This window comes from Lutra lutra, chromosome 1 (assembly GCF_902655055.1).
Source record: "Lutra lutra chromosome 1, mLutLut1.2, whole genome shotgun sequence".
NCBI lineage: Eukaryota > Metazoa > Chordata > Mammalia > Carnivora > Mustelidae > Lutra > Lutra lutra.
In genome coordinates this window covers 170,068,099-170,090,314 of record NC_062278.1, presented here as the reverse complement: position 1 = coordinate 170,090,314, position 22,216 = coordinate 170,068,099, and the positions used below count along the sequence as shown (strand labels likewise).

Below are 22,216 nucleotides of genomic sequence, written 5' to 3'. Positions count from 1 at the left end.
AGGAGCTTTGATAGACTAGCCAGAGTTAGGTGATCAGCCCTGGTCCAAGGTAATTGGATCCTTCTGAAAAAACATGGCGGCTGGAGCCTACAAGGGTAGGTCATAGGGACAATTAAGGGTCATCATTGATTTGATAGTTAATGGCTAACCACCTCCCCCCAACACACACCCTTTCCCAAGGCTTCTCTCTCCCCTGCATATGCCAAGACTTTCTGGTAGACCACAAGATGGGCTACCACTCCTGACAATGGGAGCACACCCTACCTGAGTCAGGAATTCCTTCTTATGGTGCCAGACCAAAGTCAGGAAGCAGGTAGTAGACATCTGAGACAAGCCTGTGGGTCCTCTTGAAGAGTGAGAAACAGGGTTGGAAACTGTCCAGAGGTAGTCTGGTTTTCTGTGAGCTCTAGGCAGAGACATTGGTGTCTAGGGATAAGGACTGAGTGTGAGGGGTCTAGAAGGTGAGAGCACGGCAATCAGGATCCCCCAGTGGGGCAGAGCTGAGAGAGGAGACCTTCTGGGGCCACGTGCTGCTTTTGCTCTGCTCCTACATCTCAGAGGCCCCATATTATTGTTTCACACAGTCCCGTTTGCTCTAAGCATTCTATAAGTTTATTCTGTGTTACTTGATTAATGTAAAAATTTTGTAGAAATTAGAAATTATAAAAATCCAAAAAAGTGCAAAAAAGGAAACAGAAGTCACATATAAACTAATCACTGTGTATGCCTTAGAATATATCCTTAGGGTTTTGGAGGGGTTTTTTAAATGACTAGATTGCAGGGGGATGGGCAAAAAAGGATCATACTAAATAAACTATTTTGAGGTCTGCTTACATGGCCTTTTACAACATTTCTGCACTTTTGGTTAGGGGATGGAGAAAAATCTCAGCTGCGTTTGTTGGCTCCCAGTTGGACCCTGAAGGGCTTTTGCCCCTCTGTTGACTTCTCTTTTCCTTCTGATAAAATGATGGAAAGCCGTCCTCGCATTGCCCTCATGCCTGTCCCCACAGCTATCCCGAGAGGGCCACAGGCCCCTTCCAGCATGTTCTAGCGCCCCATGGCTGGCATGGAGGCTCGTGTGGTCACCTGTCTGGGGGGCTCCCATGGGCTTCCTGCAGCCCTGCTGCTCTCTCCCTAGGGCTGTCCATTAGCCACCACCTGCCAGCTCACTGGGCTCCCTCCCCATCTCTGCTTTGCAGGCGTGCACCCAGGGGTGGCAGAGGGAGATACTCTGGAGCTGACCCACCAGCAAGTATCATCAGGTAACATCCACAACCAAAATAATCACAACCATATGCAGAATTCTCTTTCTAAACCAGTCCAGTGAAAAATACCCGTACAACCATGAAAGCTTATTTTTGCCGCAATTCTACAAGCCAGATAAGATTACTGCCGTTTTATAGGTGGAGAAACTGAGACTAGAACAATCAAGAAACATGAGGCTAGAGTGGGACGTAGGGTCACTCAGTTTGTAAAAGGCAGACTGGAGATTTGAACCCAGGCCTGGGCTGAGTCTGATGTCATACATCATTTTCTACTCCATGCTGCCTCTGGAACTAAAGAGGCAAGCGAGTAAAGAGCGTAGATAGACTATCTTGGGTCAGGGAGGTCAGGTAAATCAGTGGTCCTTTTTCAGCTGAGGGCTGCGACAGGCTCCCAACATAAGAATCTCCTTTTGCAGAATTTGTTAAATGTATAGAATCAGGACTCATCTCCAGATTCAGGACCCATCTCCTTGAGATTCTCATGTATGACATCTGGGGTGGGACCTGGGACTCTATCATTACAGAGCTTCACAAACAACTTGGAAGCACAGCCAGGTTTGGGGACTGCTGACAAAATAGTAACACTACTTGCCAGGCACAAGAGACTTGCTGAGTAACAACCTGATGTTCTATTATCATACTCAGTTTAAAGGGTAGGGAGAGCAGGGCTCAGAGAGGTTAAGAGGTTTTCTCAAAGTCACACAGCTCAAATGTGAAAGACGACTTCGATCGTGATTAGAGTCTGTGCTCATCTACCACCTTCAGCCACTACCCATAGCTGGGTCACCTCCCTATTTGGCCCCATGGTAAGCCCCTCCATGGCTTCCAGTGACCATGGTTACTGTGCCTCAGGGTATGAAAAATCTAATTGTATCCTGAGAGGCAAAGATGAGGAACACTTGATATTCCTGTCGGGAAATTTGGTCTCCTCAGCTTTCTTTGCTGAGCAAGACACATAAGAGAGGGCACATGACATAGATTTGCAGGTGTGAAGATAGTCCAGGAGCCGAAAAATCACCACATCCTCCCCACACAAGTCTAGGAACAGAAGGCACTGTGCTTCCTCCAGGAGGAAGAGGGTGATGAGAGAGCCTTCTCTGACCCCTGGTTGGTTTGTGGGCCATTTTATTTTTGTTATTTTGGAACAACTTCAGGATTTGGCCACTCTTCCGTGCCTGTCACCCCACCCCTCTGTTGTCCTAGGGTGACCCTGAGCCGCAAAACTGCTGTCTGCGTGGACTGGGGCTGACGTCACACGTCCATCTGCCAGGACCTCTGTGTCCAAACTCCGAGACATGGCAACCAATGGCAGCAAGGTGGCCGACGGGCAGATCTCCACAGAGGTCAGCGAGGCCCCCATGGCCAATGACAAGCCCAAAACTCTGGTGGTCAAGGTGCAGAAGAAGGCAGCGGACCTTCCAGACCGGGACACATGGAAGGGTCGCTTTGACTTCCTCATGTCGTGTGTGGGCTATGCCATCGGCCTGGGCAACGTCTGGAGATTCCCCTATCTCTGCGGCAAAAACGGTGGTGGTAGGTGCTGTCCTGGCCACCTCCCAGCTGGGTCTGGACCCCTTGAGAGTGTCACACTTGGGCATTTTCTGAGAGAAACTTAGGGGAAGGGCCCCCTGAAGACCAGGCCCCATTTCCTGTTTTTGTCCCTCTACCAAAAGTTTCCCAAAGGACGATTGTCCTTTGTTAATGATACCGAACAGTTCACCTCTTCATTTTGCAAAGAACAAGGGATGTAGTTTGAGCAAAGGACATCCCGGACTGGATTTTGGCTATGGGTGCTACTCTGAAAGCAGAGGGTAGAGAGATTGTGGCTGGGACCCTAGAATGCTCCGCCATTATGCTCTCTCTGAATGGGGCTTCTCCAAAGCTTTGGGACCATGAGCATCTCTCTTCTCACCCCCACAGGGGCCTTCCTGATCCCCTACTTCCTGACACTCATCTTTGCGGGGGTCCCACTCTTCCTGCTGGAGTGCTCCCTGGGCCAGTACACATCTATTGGGGGCCTGGGAGTGTGGAAGCTGGCCCCCATGTTCAAGGGTAAGTCTGCAGAATGGGGCCACGTGGCAGTGCTCCTGCCCACAGAACTGTGGCGAAACCAGGGCGCCATCCAGACACTCCCAGCCCTCCTGGAGAGAGGGACCTTGTTCACTTCTGAACAGAGTAGAGCCCTCAAAGGGGCCAGGTGGCAGATGGCAGCCCCAGCTAGGATCTAGGTGGACAGGAGGCCCCAATCCAGAGACAACCGCTCCCCCTGCCCCCTGTACACACATCAGCCTGCCCTATCCTATAAGCTCATTTCCCCAGCCAGGGCTGGGTACGACTTTCTTTGTTTCCTTGCTCAGTTGCTCGACAGACCCTCAGATGGATACATGGAGGGGCTGGCAAGCCAAGACCCCCATCCCACCTGCAACCTGCCAGTGCTAGGCCCCAGACCCAAGTCCTCCCTTGCCAGATGTGTGTGACCTTAGCTAAGTCTCTCCCTCTCTCTTGGCCTCAGTTTCCAAGGTCCAGTGACATGGTGGACATCATGGAAAATAATAAGAATGACACTTCCTAGGATAGTTACTGTTATTGCTCTGTTAGACCAATGACATGAGGCCATGTCCGCCCGCAGGTGTGGGCCTTGCCGCTGCTGTGCTGTCATTCTGGTTGAACATCTACTACATCGTTATCATCTCCTGGGCCATCTACTATCTGTACAATTCCTTCACCACAGTGAGTGGCCCCTTGGACCGCTCCTTCCAGAAGGAGCCAGACCCAGAGCCCACCCTCCGTCCGCTGGACTACCATTCTGCTGATAGGGCTGTTCCTTGGGTTGGGGGAGAGGGGTGGGATGGTGTGTCTTCAGCAGCCCCTGTGTCCCCACAAGTTGTAGCACTGTGAACCAGGCACCTGCTCCAGGCCAGACCCTGAGCCAGGGGCTTCGTGTGGACTGACTTCTAATCCTCCTGACTCCCCCTCTTAAGGTAGCTGTTGTTAGCTCATTTCGTGTGGACTCAGACTGCCTGGGTTTGAATCCTGACCCCAGTATATACCAGCTGTGCATCTTTGGAAAAGAGACTTAACCTCTCTGAGCCACAGTGCCCTTATTTATAAAATGATGGTGAAAATGAAACCTGCTGTATAGAGTTGTTGTGAGGAGTAAGGAGTAAATATGTGTGAAGGGCTTAGCACTGTACCTCGCAAAGAACAAGCACCGTTCAGTGGTCACTGTTAACATCGGTGTGCAGAGTGTCAAACAGGTGGGATCTCTTACCTGAGGTCATAGAGCTGGGAAGTGGCCCCAGGACGAACACACAAGACCTTACGGCACAGCTTGGAAAGCTGATTTTCAAAGCGAAATGATCAAGGTTCAAATTTCAGCTCTGACACTTAGGAGCTGTGTGATCTCAAGCAAGTGACTACCCCTCTCTGATCCCCAAAATGGGGATCTCAATATGACCTGCATCTGGGAGCTGTTGGGAAGGGGAGGTGAGATCATGGATGGCTTGGAAGAGGCTCAGGGGACCGTGAGAATGGACAAAGTGTGCTGAGACCACTGTTGCCATCCCCTGGGGGCTCAGCAGACCTTGTCTGTGCCACTGTGACTTTGCAGACGCTGCCGTGGAAACAGTGCGACAACCCCTGGAACACGGACCACTGCTTCTCCAACTACACTGTTGTCAACACCACAAACATGACCAGCGCCGTGGTTGAGTTCTGGGAGTAAGTGTGGGGCTGTCAGAGGTAGGGGGTGCCTGTCAGCCAGGGCCAGCAGGAGACAGAGGCACCCTCAAAAAGGTAATGGGAGCTGGTGAGGTGTTCCAGCCTCAGGGAGAAACAAGAGAGAGTGAAGCTTTCTCTTCCCTGTAGAGAGCTGGGCTGTGGAAAGGGCCACTAGACACAAGCTAGAGAGAATGAATTCCTGCCTTCTCGCTCCTCTGCCCAGTGATTCCTGCCATCCGTCAAACCTACTTAGAAGCCAAAGGGCCAGGGAGCCAATGAGGTAGCCCCAGCAGCCAGCCTCCTGGGACATGGAGCAGGGTGGAGAGGGTGGGGGGTGTACCGCTGGAGGGCAATAGCACAGGCCAAGAAGGATCGCTAGGACAGGCCAATGAAATCGCAGTTCATCCGGAAAACCAGTCCACTCTACTTAGAAACGCAGAGATGTTTGAATAAAGGCGTGCGTGCACACACACACACATACACACACACACACACACACACATCCACACGTACGCACACACGGTTCATAGTGAGGACTGTGCTGATTGTACCTTCAGAAGAGCACATTGTAGGTGTGTGTTGAGGTATTGATTTTACAAAAGGAGGTCTTGGGATCCAAGTCTCTTTGGTATGAAGGAAGCATCTGTGCTGGGCAGCTTGCAAGGGTCTAGGAGCACCCAGGAAGGTTCCACAGCACCTTGCATAAGCTGCCAGGAGGAGCCGTGCTCAGGAGCTGTCAGAACACATGATGCGAGTCTCTTTATGCAGAAATGTCCTTAATGAGGCTGTCTCCTTACAAATAAAAATCAAATTCTTCTCCGGCTGCTTCTTTCCAGCATGTGCCACATACAATTCTCTAACACACCTTCAGCACTGCATTGAACCATGTAGTCAATAAACGTTTCTTGAACACCTACTATGTGCAGTCTGGTTAGAGACATGGCAAACAAGCAGAGTGGCAACACCAGATGACCAGTACTAACTTGGGGGGCTATAGGGACCCCAAGATGGTACCTGGACTAGCCCAGGTGAGGAGCGATGTCTAAGGTGAAAACCACATAGGTGAGACCAGTGTTGGCAGGAGGAAGAGAATGCATGAAGGCTTGGAGGCAGGTGACAGCAAGCCAAACATGGGTGAGGGGATGGGAGTCATCCAGTCTGATGAGCATTGGAGGGGTTTCAGGGAGAGCGGAGACTGGAGAGAGAAGCAGGGCAAGCTCAGGGAGCCTTGCAGGGTTGGCCTGGGGAGGTCGGGCTTCATCCTGAGGACAGTAGGGTGCTATTCACTGCAGGGTTTTGAGCAGGAAGGGACACAGTCAGACATATGATTTAGAAGGGTCCCTGGGGCTGGAGTGGGGATAGAGCAAAAGTGAAGGTGAGGGTCTTGCTAGGAGGGTACCAGCAGCCAAACAGGTGAGCAATAATTGTGGCCAAAATAAGGAACCATTAGGTCCCTTGAGCAAATAACACTTCTACCGGTTAGTATAATGGACCCCACAGTCTCCTGCCAGCTCCTGGGTCTCACTGATCACAGATGTCAGCATGGTCACAGTGGAGGATATCACTACCTGGGCACCCCGAGGCCATTTCAGCTCCCACCAGCCCCATGTGACTTTCTGCTCCTTCCACTATTCCACCAGGCGGAACATGCACCAGATGACAGATGGGCTGGATAAGCCAGGACAGATCCGCTGGCCTCTGGCCATTACCCTGGCCATCGCCTGGATCCTTGTGTATTTCTGTATCTGGAAGGGTGTTGGCTGGACTGGAAAGGTAAGACATGTGCACAGTGGGGACCAGAGAATGGGACTACAAGGGGATTTCCGTCCTGCACAAGGAGTCTGCACTTCCAGGAACCCCACTGAACCTGGAATGCAGCAGGTCCCTACATCTTGCCCTGCCTTGGTTTTCTTTCCTGTAAAATGGGAATAATAACATTACCTACCTTCTAGGCAGTGTGAGGATGAAATGCAATAACGTAAGTCAGTTACACAGAGCCGTCACAAAATAGATGGTAAACTTTGCTCAAGGACCATTGAGCAAACTGTCCCTGAGCATTGCCACTGTTGGGTCCGTTATCAAAGGAACGAGACTGAGACGAAGTGAAAGTTATGTAAAGCTTTATTCTGTGCCAAGCATTAGAAGTCAGACTAACCGGCCAGGGCCGCCTCCGAAGAGAGCGACCCCCGCCTTGGTCTTACAGGTTAGTTTTATAGGGCACAACCACAGACTTCTACACATGTGGCTTTGGCTGATTGGATGTCTCCTACCTGTGTGTTTTTTTGTTTTTTTTTTAAAGATTTTATTTATTTATTTGTCAGAGAGAGAGAGGGAGAGAGAGCAAGCACAGGCAGACAGAATGGCAGGCAGAGGCAGAGGGAGAAGCAGGCTCCCCGATGAGCAAGGAGCCCGATGTGGGACTCGATCCCAGGACGCTGGGACCATGACCCGAGCCGAAGGCAACTGCTTAACCAACTGAGCCACCCAGGCGTCCCCTACCTGTGTGTTTTAGCAACAGTTACACGGAACCGATACTAGTAACTGCTGAGGCGTTTATTAAACAACAAAATGGACTTGTTTTAGGTATGTGTTTTAGCAACGGTTAAACGGTTAACTGATACCGGAACTGGTAACAACAAAATGGCTACCTAGGCAACATGGAGTCACTATTGCTAAGTAGTCCCAGGCAAGCCCTAGGGGTTTAACAGGTTTTAACGTGGAATTGGCCCCAACAGCCACCATACCAGGTTTTGTTCCAGGGTGATCCAGAGATGAACATTCCACATCCCAGCCTTAGAGGAGGAACAGAGATGGATCAATGAATGGTTAAATTCTTGGGCTTTGTACTGAAATAGTCCTGAGTTCAGATCCCAGCTTGGCTGTTAACTTGGCTAGGTGGCCTAAGGCAGATCACTTCACCTCTCTGAAACTCAGTTTCCTCCTCTGAAGAATGGGGCTTATCTGTTTGTTTGCCAGGAGAATCAAATCCAAAGGCGATTTGGTAAAGCACTTGGTAGCTAACAAGAGGAAATGCATTTGGTTTTGTTTTTATTATCGGTAAGGGCAGAGCCAGGTCAAGCTGGGGGTCCAGCCTGGGGATACCTGGGGATCTTTCCAATTAAGTTAGGGGGAAGGGGCCTGGCTTCACTCCCACTCTTTTCCCCTTAAAGCTGCACCCCAGGGGTGTAGGGACAGAAGGTAGCCCAGGCCCTCACTGGACCCTGGCCTGAAGGAAACTTAGAGGAAACCTGAGTTCTGACAGCAAGTAAGAGAGAGAAGGAATTTGAACTGAATCATGCTGGAGCAGGGAGGTCCAGACTACCCAAGCTGATATGAACAAAACAGAATCTTCACAAATGCCATACTTGGACATGAATATGACTGATGAAGTAAGTGCCCACTTCCAGTCTGGTGGGACGTATGGACCTACCAGTTCTCAGATCCGAAGCCGGTGTCTAAACCTCTCTGATGCTTCCCTATTTTAACAGGCAGGAGGAAGGCACAGGTGTCTCCCAACCCAAATTTAAGAAGCAGAAGAATGTAGAGCCTAAGGCCTTTAGAAGAGATAGACCAGAGCTTGAATCTCAGTCTCCCAATACCTAGCTATGTGTGCTTGGGCAAGTCATATCAACTCTCTGTGCCTCATTTTCCTTATCTGTTAAATGGGTACAATAATAATACCTTACAAAGATTGGCATAAAGACTAAGGAGAATAATCTATGTGGAGTATGTAGCATATGCCTAGCACTTAGTAGGTAGACAATACATGGTATCAATTGTCTTTTGACTGAGTCATCTAAGCCATCAGTAAATATTTATTAAGCACCTTCTACGTACTTGGCTCTATACTAAACATGAAAGACAGATTCAAGTGCAAGACCTAGGAAATATATATTAGCCATGTTCTATATCATACAACTGACCTTTCTGAGTAGGCAGGTTGATTGTATCCATTTTCCAGACCAGAAAGAACAAGGGTCAGAGAGGATAAGAAATTGACCCAATGTCACACAACTTATAGGTGCCATGGATGGTTTTGAATTTTCTTTTCCTAATTCCAAGTACAGTGGCTTTTCTAGTGGATCTTGGCTTCCTTTCCTAACCCTGAAGAATCTCGATCCAACCAGGGAAATGAACCTAACCCAGAGAACAGTTCATGCTGCCCAGAAAATAGGGTCACATCAGACTGTGAGATAACAAGGGTTATTAAACTTGAAAATGGCTCTTTCACAACGGCAAGCAAAGAAATGTCATTTCAGACAATGACATTAGTCTTTTGATTATCAATTTGGCAAAAAAAAATGTTTTTAATGATTATACTCAGTGCTTGCAACTTTGTGGGGAAGGTGTGCTCTGAAATGCTAGACAAAGCTCCCTTTCTGGAAGGTAATTGGGCAATATGAATCATAAGCCGTGGAGAGATTCATCCCTTTTAGTCAGTAATTCTACTTCTAGAAAATTTTCCCAAGAATGGTATAATAATTTTGTAGACCAGGTTTTGTACACAGGGGTTTTCAATGTAGTATTAGTGAGATTCACATGAATGGATAACAGTAGGAGAGATTTTAAAGAGGATGGTAGAACCTCCTGGAGGACTATTTTGCATAATTAAAAACCACATTGTTATGAGACAATAAAACAATGTTTAGTAAATAAGAAATTAAGTATGCACTGTTTTTTTTTAATTTTAAACATGTTAAATGAGAAAGCAAGCACATAATTGGAACAGCATCTTGTAAGAAAATGTGATCATACATGCATAACAAAGTCTCAAAAGAGAACATTAAAATGTTAACATCCATGCATTTATGTATTAGGCATTTATTAAGTGTCTCCTATAAACTGTGGATTGTTCTAGGCACTGGGAAAAAAGGTGAACAAGACAAGCCCTCTCCTTCACATAACTTAAATTCTAGGGGCTGCTGAAGGGAACTTTAAGAGTGTGTGTGTGTGTGTAACTTGAAAATTTTCCTGACACCATGTGTTACTTGAACAATTTAGACAAAAGTCAAAAAATAAAGGAGGGGTAGGGGGAAAGGGAAAATCAGGTGCTGAGCTGGTTGGTTGAGACTCTAAGGAGAGGCCTCAGAAAAGTGGACAAACACAGTCAGTTAGGAATCCAGGAAGGCTTCCTGGAGGAAGACGAGCTGGGAGTAAGCCCAGGGTCTCAACAGACATGGATGTCAGTGAAGTGGGGGGAGGACAAGAATGGGGCGCTGGAGGGGGCATCGTTGTCAACTTTACCCCCAGGTGGTTTACTTCTCCGCCACCTATCCGTACATCATGCTCATCATCCTGTTCTTCCGTGGAGTTACGCTGCCTGGGGCCAAGGAGGGCATCCTCTTCTACATCACACCCAACTTCCGCAAGCTGTCCGACTCAGAGGTGAGTGGCCTTCCCAGGTTCCCGGCCCCCAGCGGCTGAGTTAAGGGCATGCCTGAGTCCTGAGCCACTATTTACTAGCTTTAGGACAAGTCATTGGACCTCTCTAACCTCATATGTAAACGGAGATGGTTGCCAGGTACAGCTGGTTACCACATGTAAAGGGCCATGGGGCCGGGTGGCTAGGATCAAAATTTTGATCATTCTACCTATAGGTGTGGCTGTTTTTTGTTCATTCTACCTATAGGTGTGGCTGGATGCGGCAACCCAGATTTTCTTCTCCTACGGATTGGGCCTGGGATCGCTGATCGCTCTTGGGAGCTATAATTCCTTCCACAACAACGTCTACAGGTGAGAGAGCCCAGGGGCCTTGTTCTTCCTGGCCACGCCCCTCCAGCGCCACGCCCCCTGCACCCACGCCCCCTATAGATCCCGCCCCGGGGGAATTCTTGTGGCCACTGCTTCCGGTTCCACCCGCTCTCTGGGTGGGGTGGGGGCACCCGCCCAGCGGCCCTGCGGTTCTGCTCCCAGGCACCCTTTTCTGCCCCTGCCGCTTGTCCCTCTCTAGCCACTGCTTCTAGCTCACCTCCTTTGCCAGCCCCACCGTCACTGAGTCCACCCTTTCTCCTCTGCAGGGACTCCATCATTGTCTGCTGTATCAATTCATGCACCAGCATGTTCGCGGGATTTGTCATCTTCTCCATCGTGGGCTTCATGGCCCATGTCACCAAGAGGTCTATTGCTGACGTGGCGGCCTCAGGTCAGCGCTACACATGGGAGGGCCGGGGTTCCTGGGGTGGGAGGGGCTAACACGCGGGCTTCTGTGGTCATTACCGCCCTCACCAGTGGGAGCCAGAGGATGAGTGTGTTGACAGAGGGAAAAGCCCGTAGAAGGACGGTGAGACAGGGATGAGTGTGGTGTGTTGGCTCCAGGGCACTGAGCATCACTAGGTATCAGAGCAGGGAGCATTTTATGTGAAACTATCCAACACCGTGGAGTCCATGTTTTTTTATTCCCTTTACTAGGTGAGGAAATGAGGCCCATGTTCACCAAGCTAGAGAGGTGATGGAACTGGAGTTGAGCACAGACCTGGCTGATCAAAAAGCTTGGGCTCTTAATCACCTCACCATACTGGCACTTCCAGCACAATCCTGCCTTTTGCAGGGAGAGGACCGACTCTTGCCCCCTGAGATATAAACCTTCCAACTCAGACATGCTTAAATCTTTGCTTTAGTCCCACTTCCAGATATGTTCTCACCAAATAATCAGCAATGCTGTAGGGTCTGAGGAGAGCCCCAGGCACCCCCTGCGCAGCTGGGAAAGCTGTGAGCAGGAGGGACCCAGTCTGTATACAGCAGAGGCCCTGAGACTTGGGGAGGCCATGGGACTAGCCCCTTCCCCATCACGGAGAACTGGGCTGCTCATGTGGAAAGGAACTTTCTCCACTGATGTCCTCATCTTCTCTACAAGGGCTAGCTTGTTTCTCTGGCATTCCCCAGCCACCACCCCTCTTTCCTGAGCCAGACCCAGGGAGTTTACACTTTCTTTCCTTCTCCTTCTAATGGTTCTCCTCCTCTCTTGACTAACCCCCACCCAGACACTCAAACATAGTTATGTCCCAAACTGACCTCCTTAAACTTACTTCTTCCCTGTGCTCCCCACTGCAGCAAAGAGTGCCAATGTCCTGTACCCAAGACAGCCCCAGCATCATCCTGGACCTTTCCTTCACCTTTACTCTACAAACCAACCAATACCAGGACCTGTCCATTCCACCTCCTTCGTATCTCTCCATCTGGCCCCCTCTCTGCACCATCACCATCCCTGTCATAGTCCATCCTTTCATCTCACCGGTGCCCTGGCCTCTGGACCCAACACTACCACCTCCCCCACCCACACACACTCTGTATCCTTATCTAGGAAAGGGGGTGCTGACAACACTCACCCAAAAATTTACTCTGACGATGAAATGCAATGAAGTTTAGAAAGTGGGGAGTGTGCTGGCATGCTGCAGGTGCTCAGTACTTTTCTTCCTTTTTTTTTTGGCTTCTTTTTGATCCTTTCCTCCACAGGCCCTGGATTGGCGTTCCTGGCATACCCAGAGGCAGTGACCCAGCTGCCCATCTCTCCCCTCTGGGCCATCCTCTTTTTCTCAATGCTGCTGATGCTGGGCATTGACAGCCAGGTGAGGACGCCCTCCCTGGCACCTGGTGGAGCCCCCACCCAGCCTTGCTGGTCTGGGAACAAGCAGGGAGAGGAGGCCATTGGCCATTGTCTTAGGACCACAGGAAGATGACCAAGAGGTTCAGACCCCTAGACTGTTCCACATGAGACTTCAGGGTAGAGCAGCTCAACCACCTTCCGCATTTTCCATCTCGGGAAACCGATGTCCAGAGGGAAGGGACTCTCCTGAGGTCACAAAGAGAGGCAGAGGCAGAATCAGGCCTGGATCCTGGGGCTTCTCTGGCTCTACCATCCCGAGAATGCCAGACCCCTTTGGTCTTGCCCCAGAGAGTCAAGCCCTGGGTGGGTCGGGGCTGGGGTCTGCCGCACTTGGCTGACCTTCGTCCCCCTTGAAGTTCTGCACCGTGGAAGGCTTCATCACAGCCCTGGTGGATGAGTACCCCAGGCTCCTCCGCAACCGCAGGGAGCTCTTCATTGCGGCTGTCTGCATCGTCTCCTACCTGATTGGCCTCTCCAACATCACCCAGGTGAGCTTACCAGGCCCTGAGCACACCTCTGGTGCACTGCCCCCAGGCCCACTCCCAGGTCCTCTCTACCCCAGCCTCATGCCATCCCGCCCTTCTTCTGTTCCTTGAGCATCATCTCTGTCCCAAGTCCTGTACAAACAGCAGCGAGGCAGATGGGGACCCTGTCCTCAAGGTGAGAGGGTGGGAGACACAGATATTGAGCTAGAAAAGATAAGACACAGCTGGAGAATACAGCCCCTAACTCAGCCTGGGGCACTCGGGACTGCTTCCAGGAGGAGGGGATACAAGAACTGAGTTTTTTAAAAACACACAAAAATTAGTCCGTTTGGAGTTGGGCCTTTGACATTGACACTGCCCCCTTCTTCTCGCTCCCACTTTTCTTTTACTATTGATATTGATGATCAGTCCTCTCTGCATTCAAGGCCCTCCTGGTCTAGCTAGAAGGCATACACATAACTGATGAATTGTACAGTAAACATAAATGACCTGAAAGCCATGAACTCAACCCTGTGGGTCTGCTTTATGATCCACAGAACTATCCCTGGATTCAAATACAGTTCATCCCCAGAATATTATTCATTTGTCCTTTTATTCCTCCATGATTGTTAAACACTCACCATGGACCTATCATGACCTTGGAGATTCAGCAGTTAACGGGACAGACACAATATCTGCTATCTTAGAGCTTATGCTTTGGTGGACAAGACTGACAAATTAAATCATCTCAGAGTGTGTTCAGTGCCATGAAGAAAAGGTGATAGTGAAACAGGGAATGATCAATGAGCGTGGGAGGGATGCTACCTCAGACAAAGTCATCAGGAGAGGGCCCTCTGAGGAAGTGGCAGTTGAGCTAAGACTGAAATGATGATGAAGAGACAGCCAGGGGAAGACGAGCATAGCAGGTGCAAAGGCCCTGAGGTAGGCATGGGCTTATTAAGTTTGAGGGGCAAAGGGAGTGATCAGATAAGTAAAGGGAACAGAAACAGATCATGCAGGAACTTAGAGGACAAAGCCATTTGTATTTTGTATTTTATTTTATTCTTTCAACTTTTTGATGTGTTAAATTTATGTCCTTTTTAAGCCATGGAAGGTTTTAGGCAGGGAGAAGACATAACTGTTTTAACTTTGTGGAGAGATGGCCTTGATATCTAGCTCCTCTTTTAGTCCAGCATTCCCAGAAATGGGGCATTTCTCTTCCCCAGACATCTTCTTCCCAATTCCCAGGGAGTGGATGATCACACCCTCTCCTAGTTACTAGGCTCTCGATGCTTCTTTTAGTCTTCCCTTAAGCCTCCTCGCTGCAGTGTTATCTCACATATACCTCGCCAGACTGCAGAGCCCCTGTTGGCTGTGAACTGAGTGTCTTGGGCCCCAGTGGGAAGTGGACCCCCCTCACTGCTTTTCCTCTTTTAGGGGGGCATCTATGTCTTCAAACTGTTTGATTACTACTCTGCCAGTGGCATGAGCCTGCTATTCCTCGTGTTCTTCGAATGTGTCTCCATTTCCTGGTTTTATGGTGAGTGTCAACCCTCCTCCTTCCTTCCCTCCCTCCTTCATCCATCCATTCATTCATTCATTTCTTCAATCATCATTCAACAGATAGAGCTTTAACACCAAGCCCTTTCTATACATTAGCTGACAACTGACCCTTGAACAACACGAGTTGCAACAGCACAGCCTTCTTGTTCTGGGTGTAAATACAATACAGTATTTTTTCATACTCATTTTGATACAAAATAGTACTCTACAGGTAATTTCTCTTCCTTAGGATTTTCTTTTTTTTTTTTTTTTAAAGATTTTATTTATTTATTTGACAGAAAAATCACAAGTAGGCAGAGAAGCAGGCAGAGAGAGAGGAGGAAGCAGGCTCCCCGCCAAGAAGAGAGCCTGATGTGGGGCTCGATCCCAGCACCCTGGGATCATGACTCAAGCCAAAGGCAGAGGCTTTAACCCACTGAGCCACCCAGGCGCCCCTCCTTGGGATTTTCTTAATAACATTTCTTTTTCTCTAGCTGACTTTATTGTAAGAACACAGTATATAACACATAGAACATACGAAGTATGTATTAATCAATTGTTTGGTATTGGTAAGGCTTCTAGTCAACAGTAGGCTATTGGTGGCTGTTTTGGGGGAGTCAGAAGTTACATGTGGATTTCAACTGCATCATTGCGGTGGGCAGTCAGTGGCCCTAGCTGCCACTTTGTTCAGGGGTCAACTGTTTTCAGTCCTCACAGCAATCTAATGAAGTTAGCAAGGGGGTCTTGTGTTTAGGAGACAACATAAGACGGGTTAAATAAATTCATTTAAAGTGGGAGCCAAAATGTCTTCATAAATTTTGGGATAAGAGGGTTTGAGATTTTGTCTAGAAAAGTGACACCAAAACTACAAAAGAAAAAGTTCCAAAGTGAAATATTTAACAAAAGTGGGGCTATGGTGAAAGGCACGCACTCCCTTAGAACAAAAAATGGAAGAAACAATGATTTTATTTATTTTGTGGCCTGAGTTTCCAGATCCCCCCTGCACAATAGTCAAAGGCTGTCCTTCCCTGCGCTTTGATTATCCCAGCAAGACAATGTGTTTGAAATGTTTTCCTTGGTCCTTGATATTCACTGTACTTTTTTTTTTTTTTTTGCCACCTGCCCCTCCTTGTCATCCCCTCTCCCCCCCAATCAGTTTCCTTGCTGGGTCAGGGGCTTTGCACAGAACCTGAGGGATTCTCAGTGACAGTCTTGGGAACTTCAAGACACTGGTGGTGTTTTGCAAGATTTGTGGTTCTTCTTTGCAGCCTATCTCCGGTTGCTTATAGCATCAGAGCACCGAGGAAAACCGCTCTGTCCAGCAGAGCTTTGAAGGAATGGCTGGGCTAGCTATTGGGTGGGAGGGTCACTGAGAGAGGTGAGGACACGCTTTATAAGCATAATCTTTTGTTGGTGGATATTTTCATGTGAGGTGCCTGGCTTTCTCACACAACCCACTTGCTGGGTGTTATTGAGTACTTAGCTAACAAGGACCCCCTCAGAGCTCTGGCTGCTGTTACAAAGAGGCTGAAGCTCCTAGAGGTCGGGCTGCAGTCATACTGCCAGAAAGTGGCAGATTGAGACTTTGAGCCTACAGTGCCCACAGCTCATTCATCCCTTCTGCTCTCATTCTGAATGTCAGGTGTTAACCGATTCTATGACAACATCCAAGAGATGGTTGGCTCCAGGCCCTGCATCTGGTGGAAACTCTGCTGGTCCTTCTTCACCCCAATCATTGTGGCGGTAAGGACAAGTCCTGGCCAGCCCTGTTGGGATCAGGCCAGGCCCTGCAGTGACTCCGGCCCAGAGAGAAACTTCTGGAGGCAAAAACACCCATTCCCTAATAATACTACTCCATCCCATTTGCTGAGCATCTGCTCTGTGCCCTGCATGACACCAGAAACATTACGTCATCCTCGTAAACCTCAACAAAATAGGCCTTCTTGCCCCCCACTTGACTGCTGAGGGCCCCAGGCTCCCCGCTGCCAGCATCACCCAGCTAGCTGTGCTGCATTCAAATCAGGTGGGCCTGATTCTGAAACCCAAGACCATGGGCTCCAGGAGACCTCTCATCCTCAGCTTCCTTGATTCCTTCAGGCAGGAGGAAGCTGAAGTGTGAGCAGGCCTGGGACGGCTGCCCCAGGTCCGTGGGGTGGGTTGGGCCATGGGGTAAGTCGTGTTCTGCACAAGTGCACTCGGCAGATGGCAGACTAGAGCCTGAAGTCCAGTCCTTGCTCTGTTTGCCAAGCTGGTTAACTTGGAAGAAGAGGAGCCTTTTTTATTGTCCTCCCAGAAAGGATCCCTTTTTCTGGTGGGCAGAGGGCACTAACTTCAAATTGTTTCTCCCAGAATGGGTGCCTTTTTCTATTCCACACAAAAATGTCTTATGTAGTAGCAGTGGCCTTCGGTGCCGGATTACCACGATGCTGGACCCTTGTGAGGGTCAGCCTCATGGCAAGGGAGGTGGTCAGTAGACCTATCAACTTCAGAGTCTAGGAAAGGGCCTTGGTTGTCCAACTGGAGACTGACTGTGTCCCATCCCCTCTCCTCTCCCCTCCCTAGGGTGTGTTCATTTTCAGTGCTGTGCAGATGACTCCTCTCACCATGGGAAACTACGTTTTCCCCAAGTGGGGCCAGGGCGTGGGCTGGCTCATGGCTCTGTCTTCCATGGTCCTCATCCCTGGGTACATGGCCTACATGTTCCTCACCTTAAAGGGCTCCCTGAAGCAGGTAAGTCCCTTCTTCACCCTTCAGATTTCTTAGTCCCCTTCCCCTACTGTGCTGGGCACGACCCCTACCCTTGTGGAGCTCACAGTCTAGTTAAGAAACAAACAACTCAATATCCACTGACAACAGAATGTTGGAAGTACCATGATTTGAATAAACCAGGGAGATGGGTTAGCCCTGTCTGGGTTGAGGAGGGTTAAGGAAGGCTTCTTAAAAGAGGGGATAGTTAAGAAGAAGCCTAAAGATGAGCCAGAGATAAAAGTAGAAGCAGAAAGAATGTTCCTAGAAGGGGATGAGAAATATGTGCAAAAGCCCAGGGGTATAAACAGCTTTCGGTAAACTGAAGGAAAATCAATGTGGCTGGAAGGTAGAGTGGAGAGGGATGCAGAGGGGGTGATAAGAGAGGAGGTTGGGGATGTAAGAAAGTCAGGCCAGCTCATGAAGGGCTTTGAAAATTAGAACAAGAACTCTTAATTTTATCTTGAAGTTAATGAGGAGCCTCAAGGGTTTGAAACAGATGAAGGGTGGGGTCTCTTGTATTGTGGGCTTACTCTAGACCCTTTTTGTGTGTTTGATAAAGACACAATGTGGTCTTGCCCTCAAGGTAATATAATGTAAGGCATGTTGTCCTCAGTAGGGGCCCACTAGCACATTCTAGGTCCACACCAGCTATTTGTTAAATTATGTAGAATTCTCAAGTGACACAAGGCAGTGCTGCAGGTACTCAAGAGACATCACTAGATTAAGAGTAAGCTGAGATTTTACTGGGGAGAAGTGGATGATCAGAATATGGAGGGCCACAGCTGGGAGGCCTTGGATCTGTGGCTCTCAACCTTATTTCTACTAAGATGGGCCTTCCAGACCAATCAGAGCCAGAAAAGGGAGCTCTATGGTCTGTGGCCTAAGGAAGGCCTGGTGGGGGTCCATGTGCAGCCCCCAGACCAGCCTCCTCCTTTCGCAGATGCAGAAACTGAGGTCAAGCAAGAAGCCACTTTCCCACCCCTTGCCATAAGTTATTAGGAGAGCAGAGGCTTATAGCCCCTTCTTCCAGCTCCAGGCCCAGTGCTTTCATTTTCCACAGTCCTCTGCTGAGTGGCAAAAGGCAGTGAGGTCTGGGAGGGGCAGAGAGGCAGAGGAGGCTCATTTGAGGAGGGGAGCACAGCCCGTTCAAAGGCCCAGGAGTGGGCACATCTGATGACAGCACATGCTCTGGGGGGACGGGATTTCAGGGAATATGTGGAGAGAAAGTAGGGGGAAATTAATCCATTCAGGAAATAGGCATTCAACACCTACTATGTGCCAGACAGTATTCTCAGGGCTACAGACACAGTCATGAGAAAAACAGGCAAAATTCCCAACCTCCTGGGGCTTATATTCTAGTAGAGGAAGACCAACAATTAACAAAATAAAAACATGTTAGATGAGGATGAGTACTATGGAGAAAAATAGAGTTGAAGGGGGGTTTCAGGGAGTGCTGAGTGAGGTCTTGCTGAGACCGTAACACTGATCCAAGACCTGAGGAGGTCTTGAGCGAGACCAAGCTGTGTAATTATCTGAAAAGCAGGATGTCTCAGACAGAGGGCACAGCAAGTGTAAAGGCCCTGAGGCAGGTGCATGTTTGGCATGTGTGAGGAGAAGTGAGGGGGCCAGAGAGTATGGAGGATGTGGGGACAAGGCCAGAGTCTGGGTGCATTTTGAAAGCAGAACAGGCAGGATAGACTTAGAAAGGGGTGGGGGAATGGAGCCCCCAGTCTTCCTCCTCCCCACCCAAATTCTCTCTGGTGCCTGTAGCGCATCCAGGTCATGATCCAGCCCAGCGAAGACATCGTTCGCCCGGAGAATGGTCCAGAGCAGCCCCAGGCCAGCGGCTCAGCCAGCAAAGAGGCCTACATCTAGGGGTGTCTGGCGGCTTGCCAACCCGCCACTCTCACCCCCCAACCTGGCTGAACGTGACCACCACTTGATGTCTGAAGATACCGTCTATCTCAACCTACCTCGAGTGGCGAGTCCAGACACCATCACCATGCAAAGAGAGGGGAGGTGGGGGACAGTCACACTCCTGGTGGGCCCCGCCCTGGGCAAAGTTACCCAATGGCTCCAGCACCTGCAGGCTGGTGACCTTTTGAATCCGGGCCCCATTAGCATCAAGCAATCAGCCTTTGTGACTGCGCCGTAGATCATTTTTATCCTGCCAGCGAGTGCGATGCGGCGAGGCCACACACTCCTGGCTTTTAGTCCCGTTCCTGACTGTTCTCTTACTGCCGAAACCCACGACTCTTATCTCGGACTTTGCCGGAGTTCGGTTCCGTTGGAACGCCGCTCTGTACACATGAAAAGGGCATTTTGTATAATGGGGATTTCCAGGGAAAGCTCCCTCTTAAGTGCAGGGAGCCTGCGGAGCTCTGACTTTCATTTTTTCGGTTGATCCTTCCTGAGGCAGCTTGACAGAACAATCCCCCAGGACCTCCATCAGTATTCCCCTGGAGCTGCCCCCGTGTCCCCGGCAATTTACTGAGCATCCTTCCCTGCCCCCTCCTAGCCAGGCCAGGTGGATTGCACCTGGCCCCACGGCGATCATTTCAGGCAGCCCAGCTCCCTCACTCCCTCCTTGGAAAACTGCCACAAGAACAACTGATTTGTGTTTTATTATTATTGCCATTCTGGGGGCCTAAGATCCCACTGGGGAAATTCCCTAATCAGGAGCCCCAGTTTCTCTTAGACTGCCCCATTTTATGGAGCACAAATCAGGTGCAGAGGAAATCAAGGTGAAGGTGTGTCTGTCCTTGAGTCCAAATGGATGTGGTTATCTTCCCAGCTTTCCCTTCAGCTGTGTGCTCACTGCCTTCCCCGTCAAAAGTGCTGCCTTCTTCCTTCATATTCCTCAGCGGGAATCCCCTCACTACCACTAAAATCTCCCCAGCCCACTAACTGAGGAGCTAGGGTTCATCCAGACCACCCCCACGCCCCCTCCCCGCAAAGTGCTTCCAAGATTAAACTGCTTCATCGAGAAGTAGTATTTGTTTCTGGAACTGGGCTCCGTGGCAATGGCGGTGGTGGCAGGTGGCAGATCAGGCAAAGACAGTTTCTGGCAAGCTCCAGTGACTCAGCGTTTCTCCTTTGCCAGGAAGATGGGTTCCCATGTAGCAAATCGTATGTTGTGCCCCGTAGCTCCTTAGCTAGTTAGCTCACAAACTGTGTTTTACAACTAATCCTTAATAATTATGGTAAATAACTGTGACTGTGGGTTTTTTAATCTCTTGTCATTCTCATCCGACAGTGACCAGCATACCCGTTCTTGCAATAAGGTATTACCCTCAGAATAGTAAGCACATTCTTGTAGAGAAACATACAGTACGTGTACACATATAAAGGCACACACATAAATGTTCATCCTCACGCGTGGTATATAGGGTCTTATTTGATATCGTGTAGGAAATCTCAACCCTTTTCCTGAGGTCATCTGTAAAATAGTCTCATTGCTAAGGCATCCCAAATGCCAACTGGTGAATCCATGATCAAAATGCATATGTGTTGTTAAATTATAGGGTTTAGAATGAAAGGAACCCTTCACTGTGTCTCATGGTCCCACCCCCACCCCCCCCATCCTGTGTGAACTCCTTTAGAATAAGGGCAGGAAGACTTCTGACTTTCTCTTTGTTCTCTTCCATGTGATACTAAGACCAAGTCTTTCTAAGACAAATGCAGTGTACTTAATGTTTGTATGCAAATCTAACTGAGATGTTTGGCAAGAAATCCCCTAACCGATTTCCATCCAAACCTACTTAATATAGCACAATATTACGTGTCGTACAATTCCAGTGAGAACTGTGAATATGTGTACCTTTTTTTAGTATTTGCCCTGGGGGAAAAGATATTGTATTATCATATATGCTTTTTTTGCAATAAGGATTTATTCTCAGAACACCAAGTAAATCTATCTCTATATAAAAAAATATATGTAATATATACATATTCAAACTATATACAGAGCCTGTTTTAAAAAAATTACAGTATTATTTAGAAAAATTATCTGTTCTATGGACCAAATGTAAAATATTTATAAATGAAGATGCGTTTTAAATGTCTATAAATGGTGTCATAACTAGAGCACGGGCGTTATGTACGTTTCCAAGAATTTAGAGGAAAAATAATAAAGGTTCTATGATATACGATGTCAGACTTTCAGTTCTTTGGGTTGGGGGCAAAATAGCTTCTTTCATTGGAACAACGACATACACACACAACACTATTTCTTCCCCAACAGAGAGCGAGAGATTGGGGCTCAAAAATCCAGCAAGATACAGCTGGGTTTCCCCAAAGTCCTGGAATGAGTGATTACAAAATGACTCTGAGCTCCCTAAGGGAGGTGTTTCCACTGGGAAGCAGGGCCCTGAGAGGTCACACCCTGCTCCAACCAGTACCTGCCTCCAATGCAGAAAAAGGCAGCGGTACACTAGGAGACGCTCAAGCACCCCAGGACCCCCGTCACGTGTTTTCTTACTCCAGTCACTTCCCCATTCAAGCCAACCACTCACACTGAAAATGATGGCCTAGAAGGGAAGGGAAAGATACGGGACCCCATACTCTCCCCAAGCATCAGGAAGTGGAAGAAGTGAGTATGGGCGGCATGTGCACAGCTAAAGTAGGGAAATCAAAACAACCTAGTTTTGTGCGGGTCTCTCCTGTTCTGGAAAGAACAGAACGCACATGCACGTATAAGTTTTGAAAATACGTATTGTGTAATTCACACATGAACTAAATGCTCTCCTAGTGGCATTTGCGCAGTGTAAAGATGAACAATAAAATGCGTGCAGGGTGATCACAACTGGTTTTGGCGACCCCACAAGAGAGCCAGTGGGGTATTTTTCTTTGTGTTCTCACAAACCATTCCTTTT

The 22,216-nt window shown here is 48.9% G+C and overlaps 1 protein-coding gene across 2 annotated transcripts in view; it reads left to right on the top strand.

Moving 5' to 3' along the window:
- Window positions 1-21,488, top strand: part of SLC6A1 (solute carrier family 6 member 1) — a 42,830-nt gene extending 21,342 nt beyond the window's left edge. The window contains exons 2-16 of one of the 2 annotated variants that reach the window (XM_047744667.1): window positions 1,200-1,262; window positions 2,469-2,798; window positions 3,186-3,317; window positions 3,895-3,995; window positions 4,876-4,985; window positions 6,626-6,758; window positions 10,236-10,370; window positions 10,615-10,718; window positions 11,003-11,127; window positions 12,438-12,550; window positions 12,945-13,076; window positions 14,490-14,592; window positions 16,237-16,337; window positions 17,157-17,324; window positions 19,113-21,488. In XM_047744667.1, the coding sequence (XP_047600623.1) occupies window positions 2,561-2,798; window positions 3,186-3,317; window positions 3,895-3,995; window positions 4,876-4,985; window positions 6,626-6,758; window positions 10,236-10,370; window positions 10,615-10,718; window positions 11,003-11,127; window positions 12,438-12,550; window positions 12,945-13,076; window positions 14,490-14,592; window positions 16,237-16,337; window positions 17,157-17,324; window positions 19,113-19,217 (1,800 nt within the window). In that variant the 5' untranslated portion in view covers window positions 1,200-1,262; window positions 2,469-2,560 and the 3' untranslated portion in view covers window positions 19,218-21,488. The remainder of the gene's footprint in view (window positions 1-1,199; window positions 1,263-2,468; window positions 2,799-3,185; window positions 3,318-3,894; window positions 3,996-4,875; window positions 4,986-6,625; window positions 6,759-10,235; window positions 10,371-10,614; window positions 10,719-11,002; window positions 11,128-12,437; window positions 12,551-12,944; window positions 13,077-14,489; window positions 14,593-16,236; window positions 16,338-17,156; window positions 17,325-19,112) is intronic. The other variant, XM_047744675.1, reaches the window with a different exon arrangement.
- The last annotated feature ends 728 nt before the right edge of the window (window positions 21,489-22,216 follow it).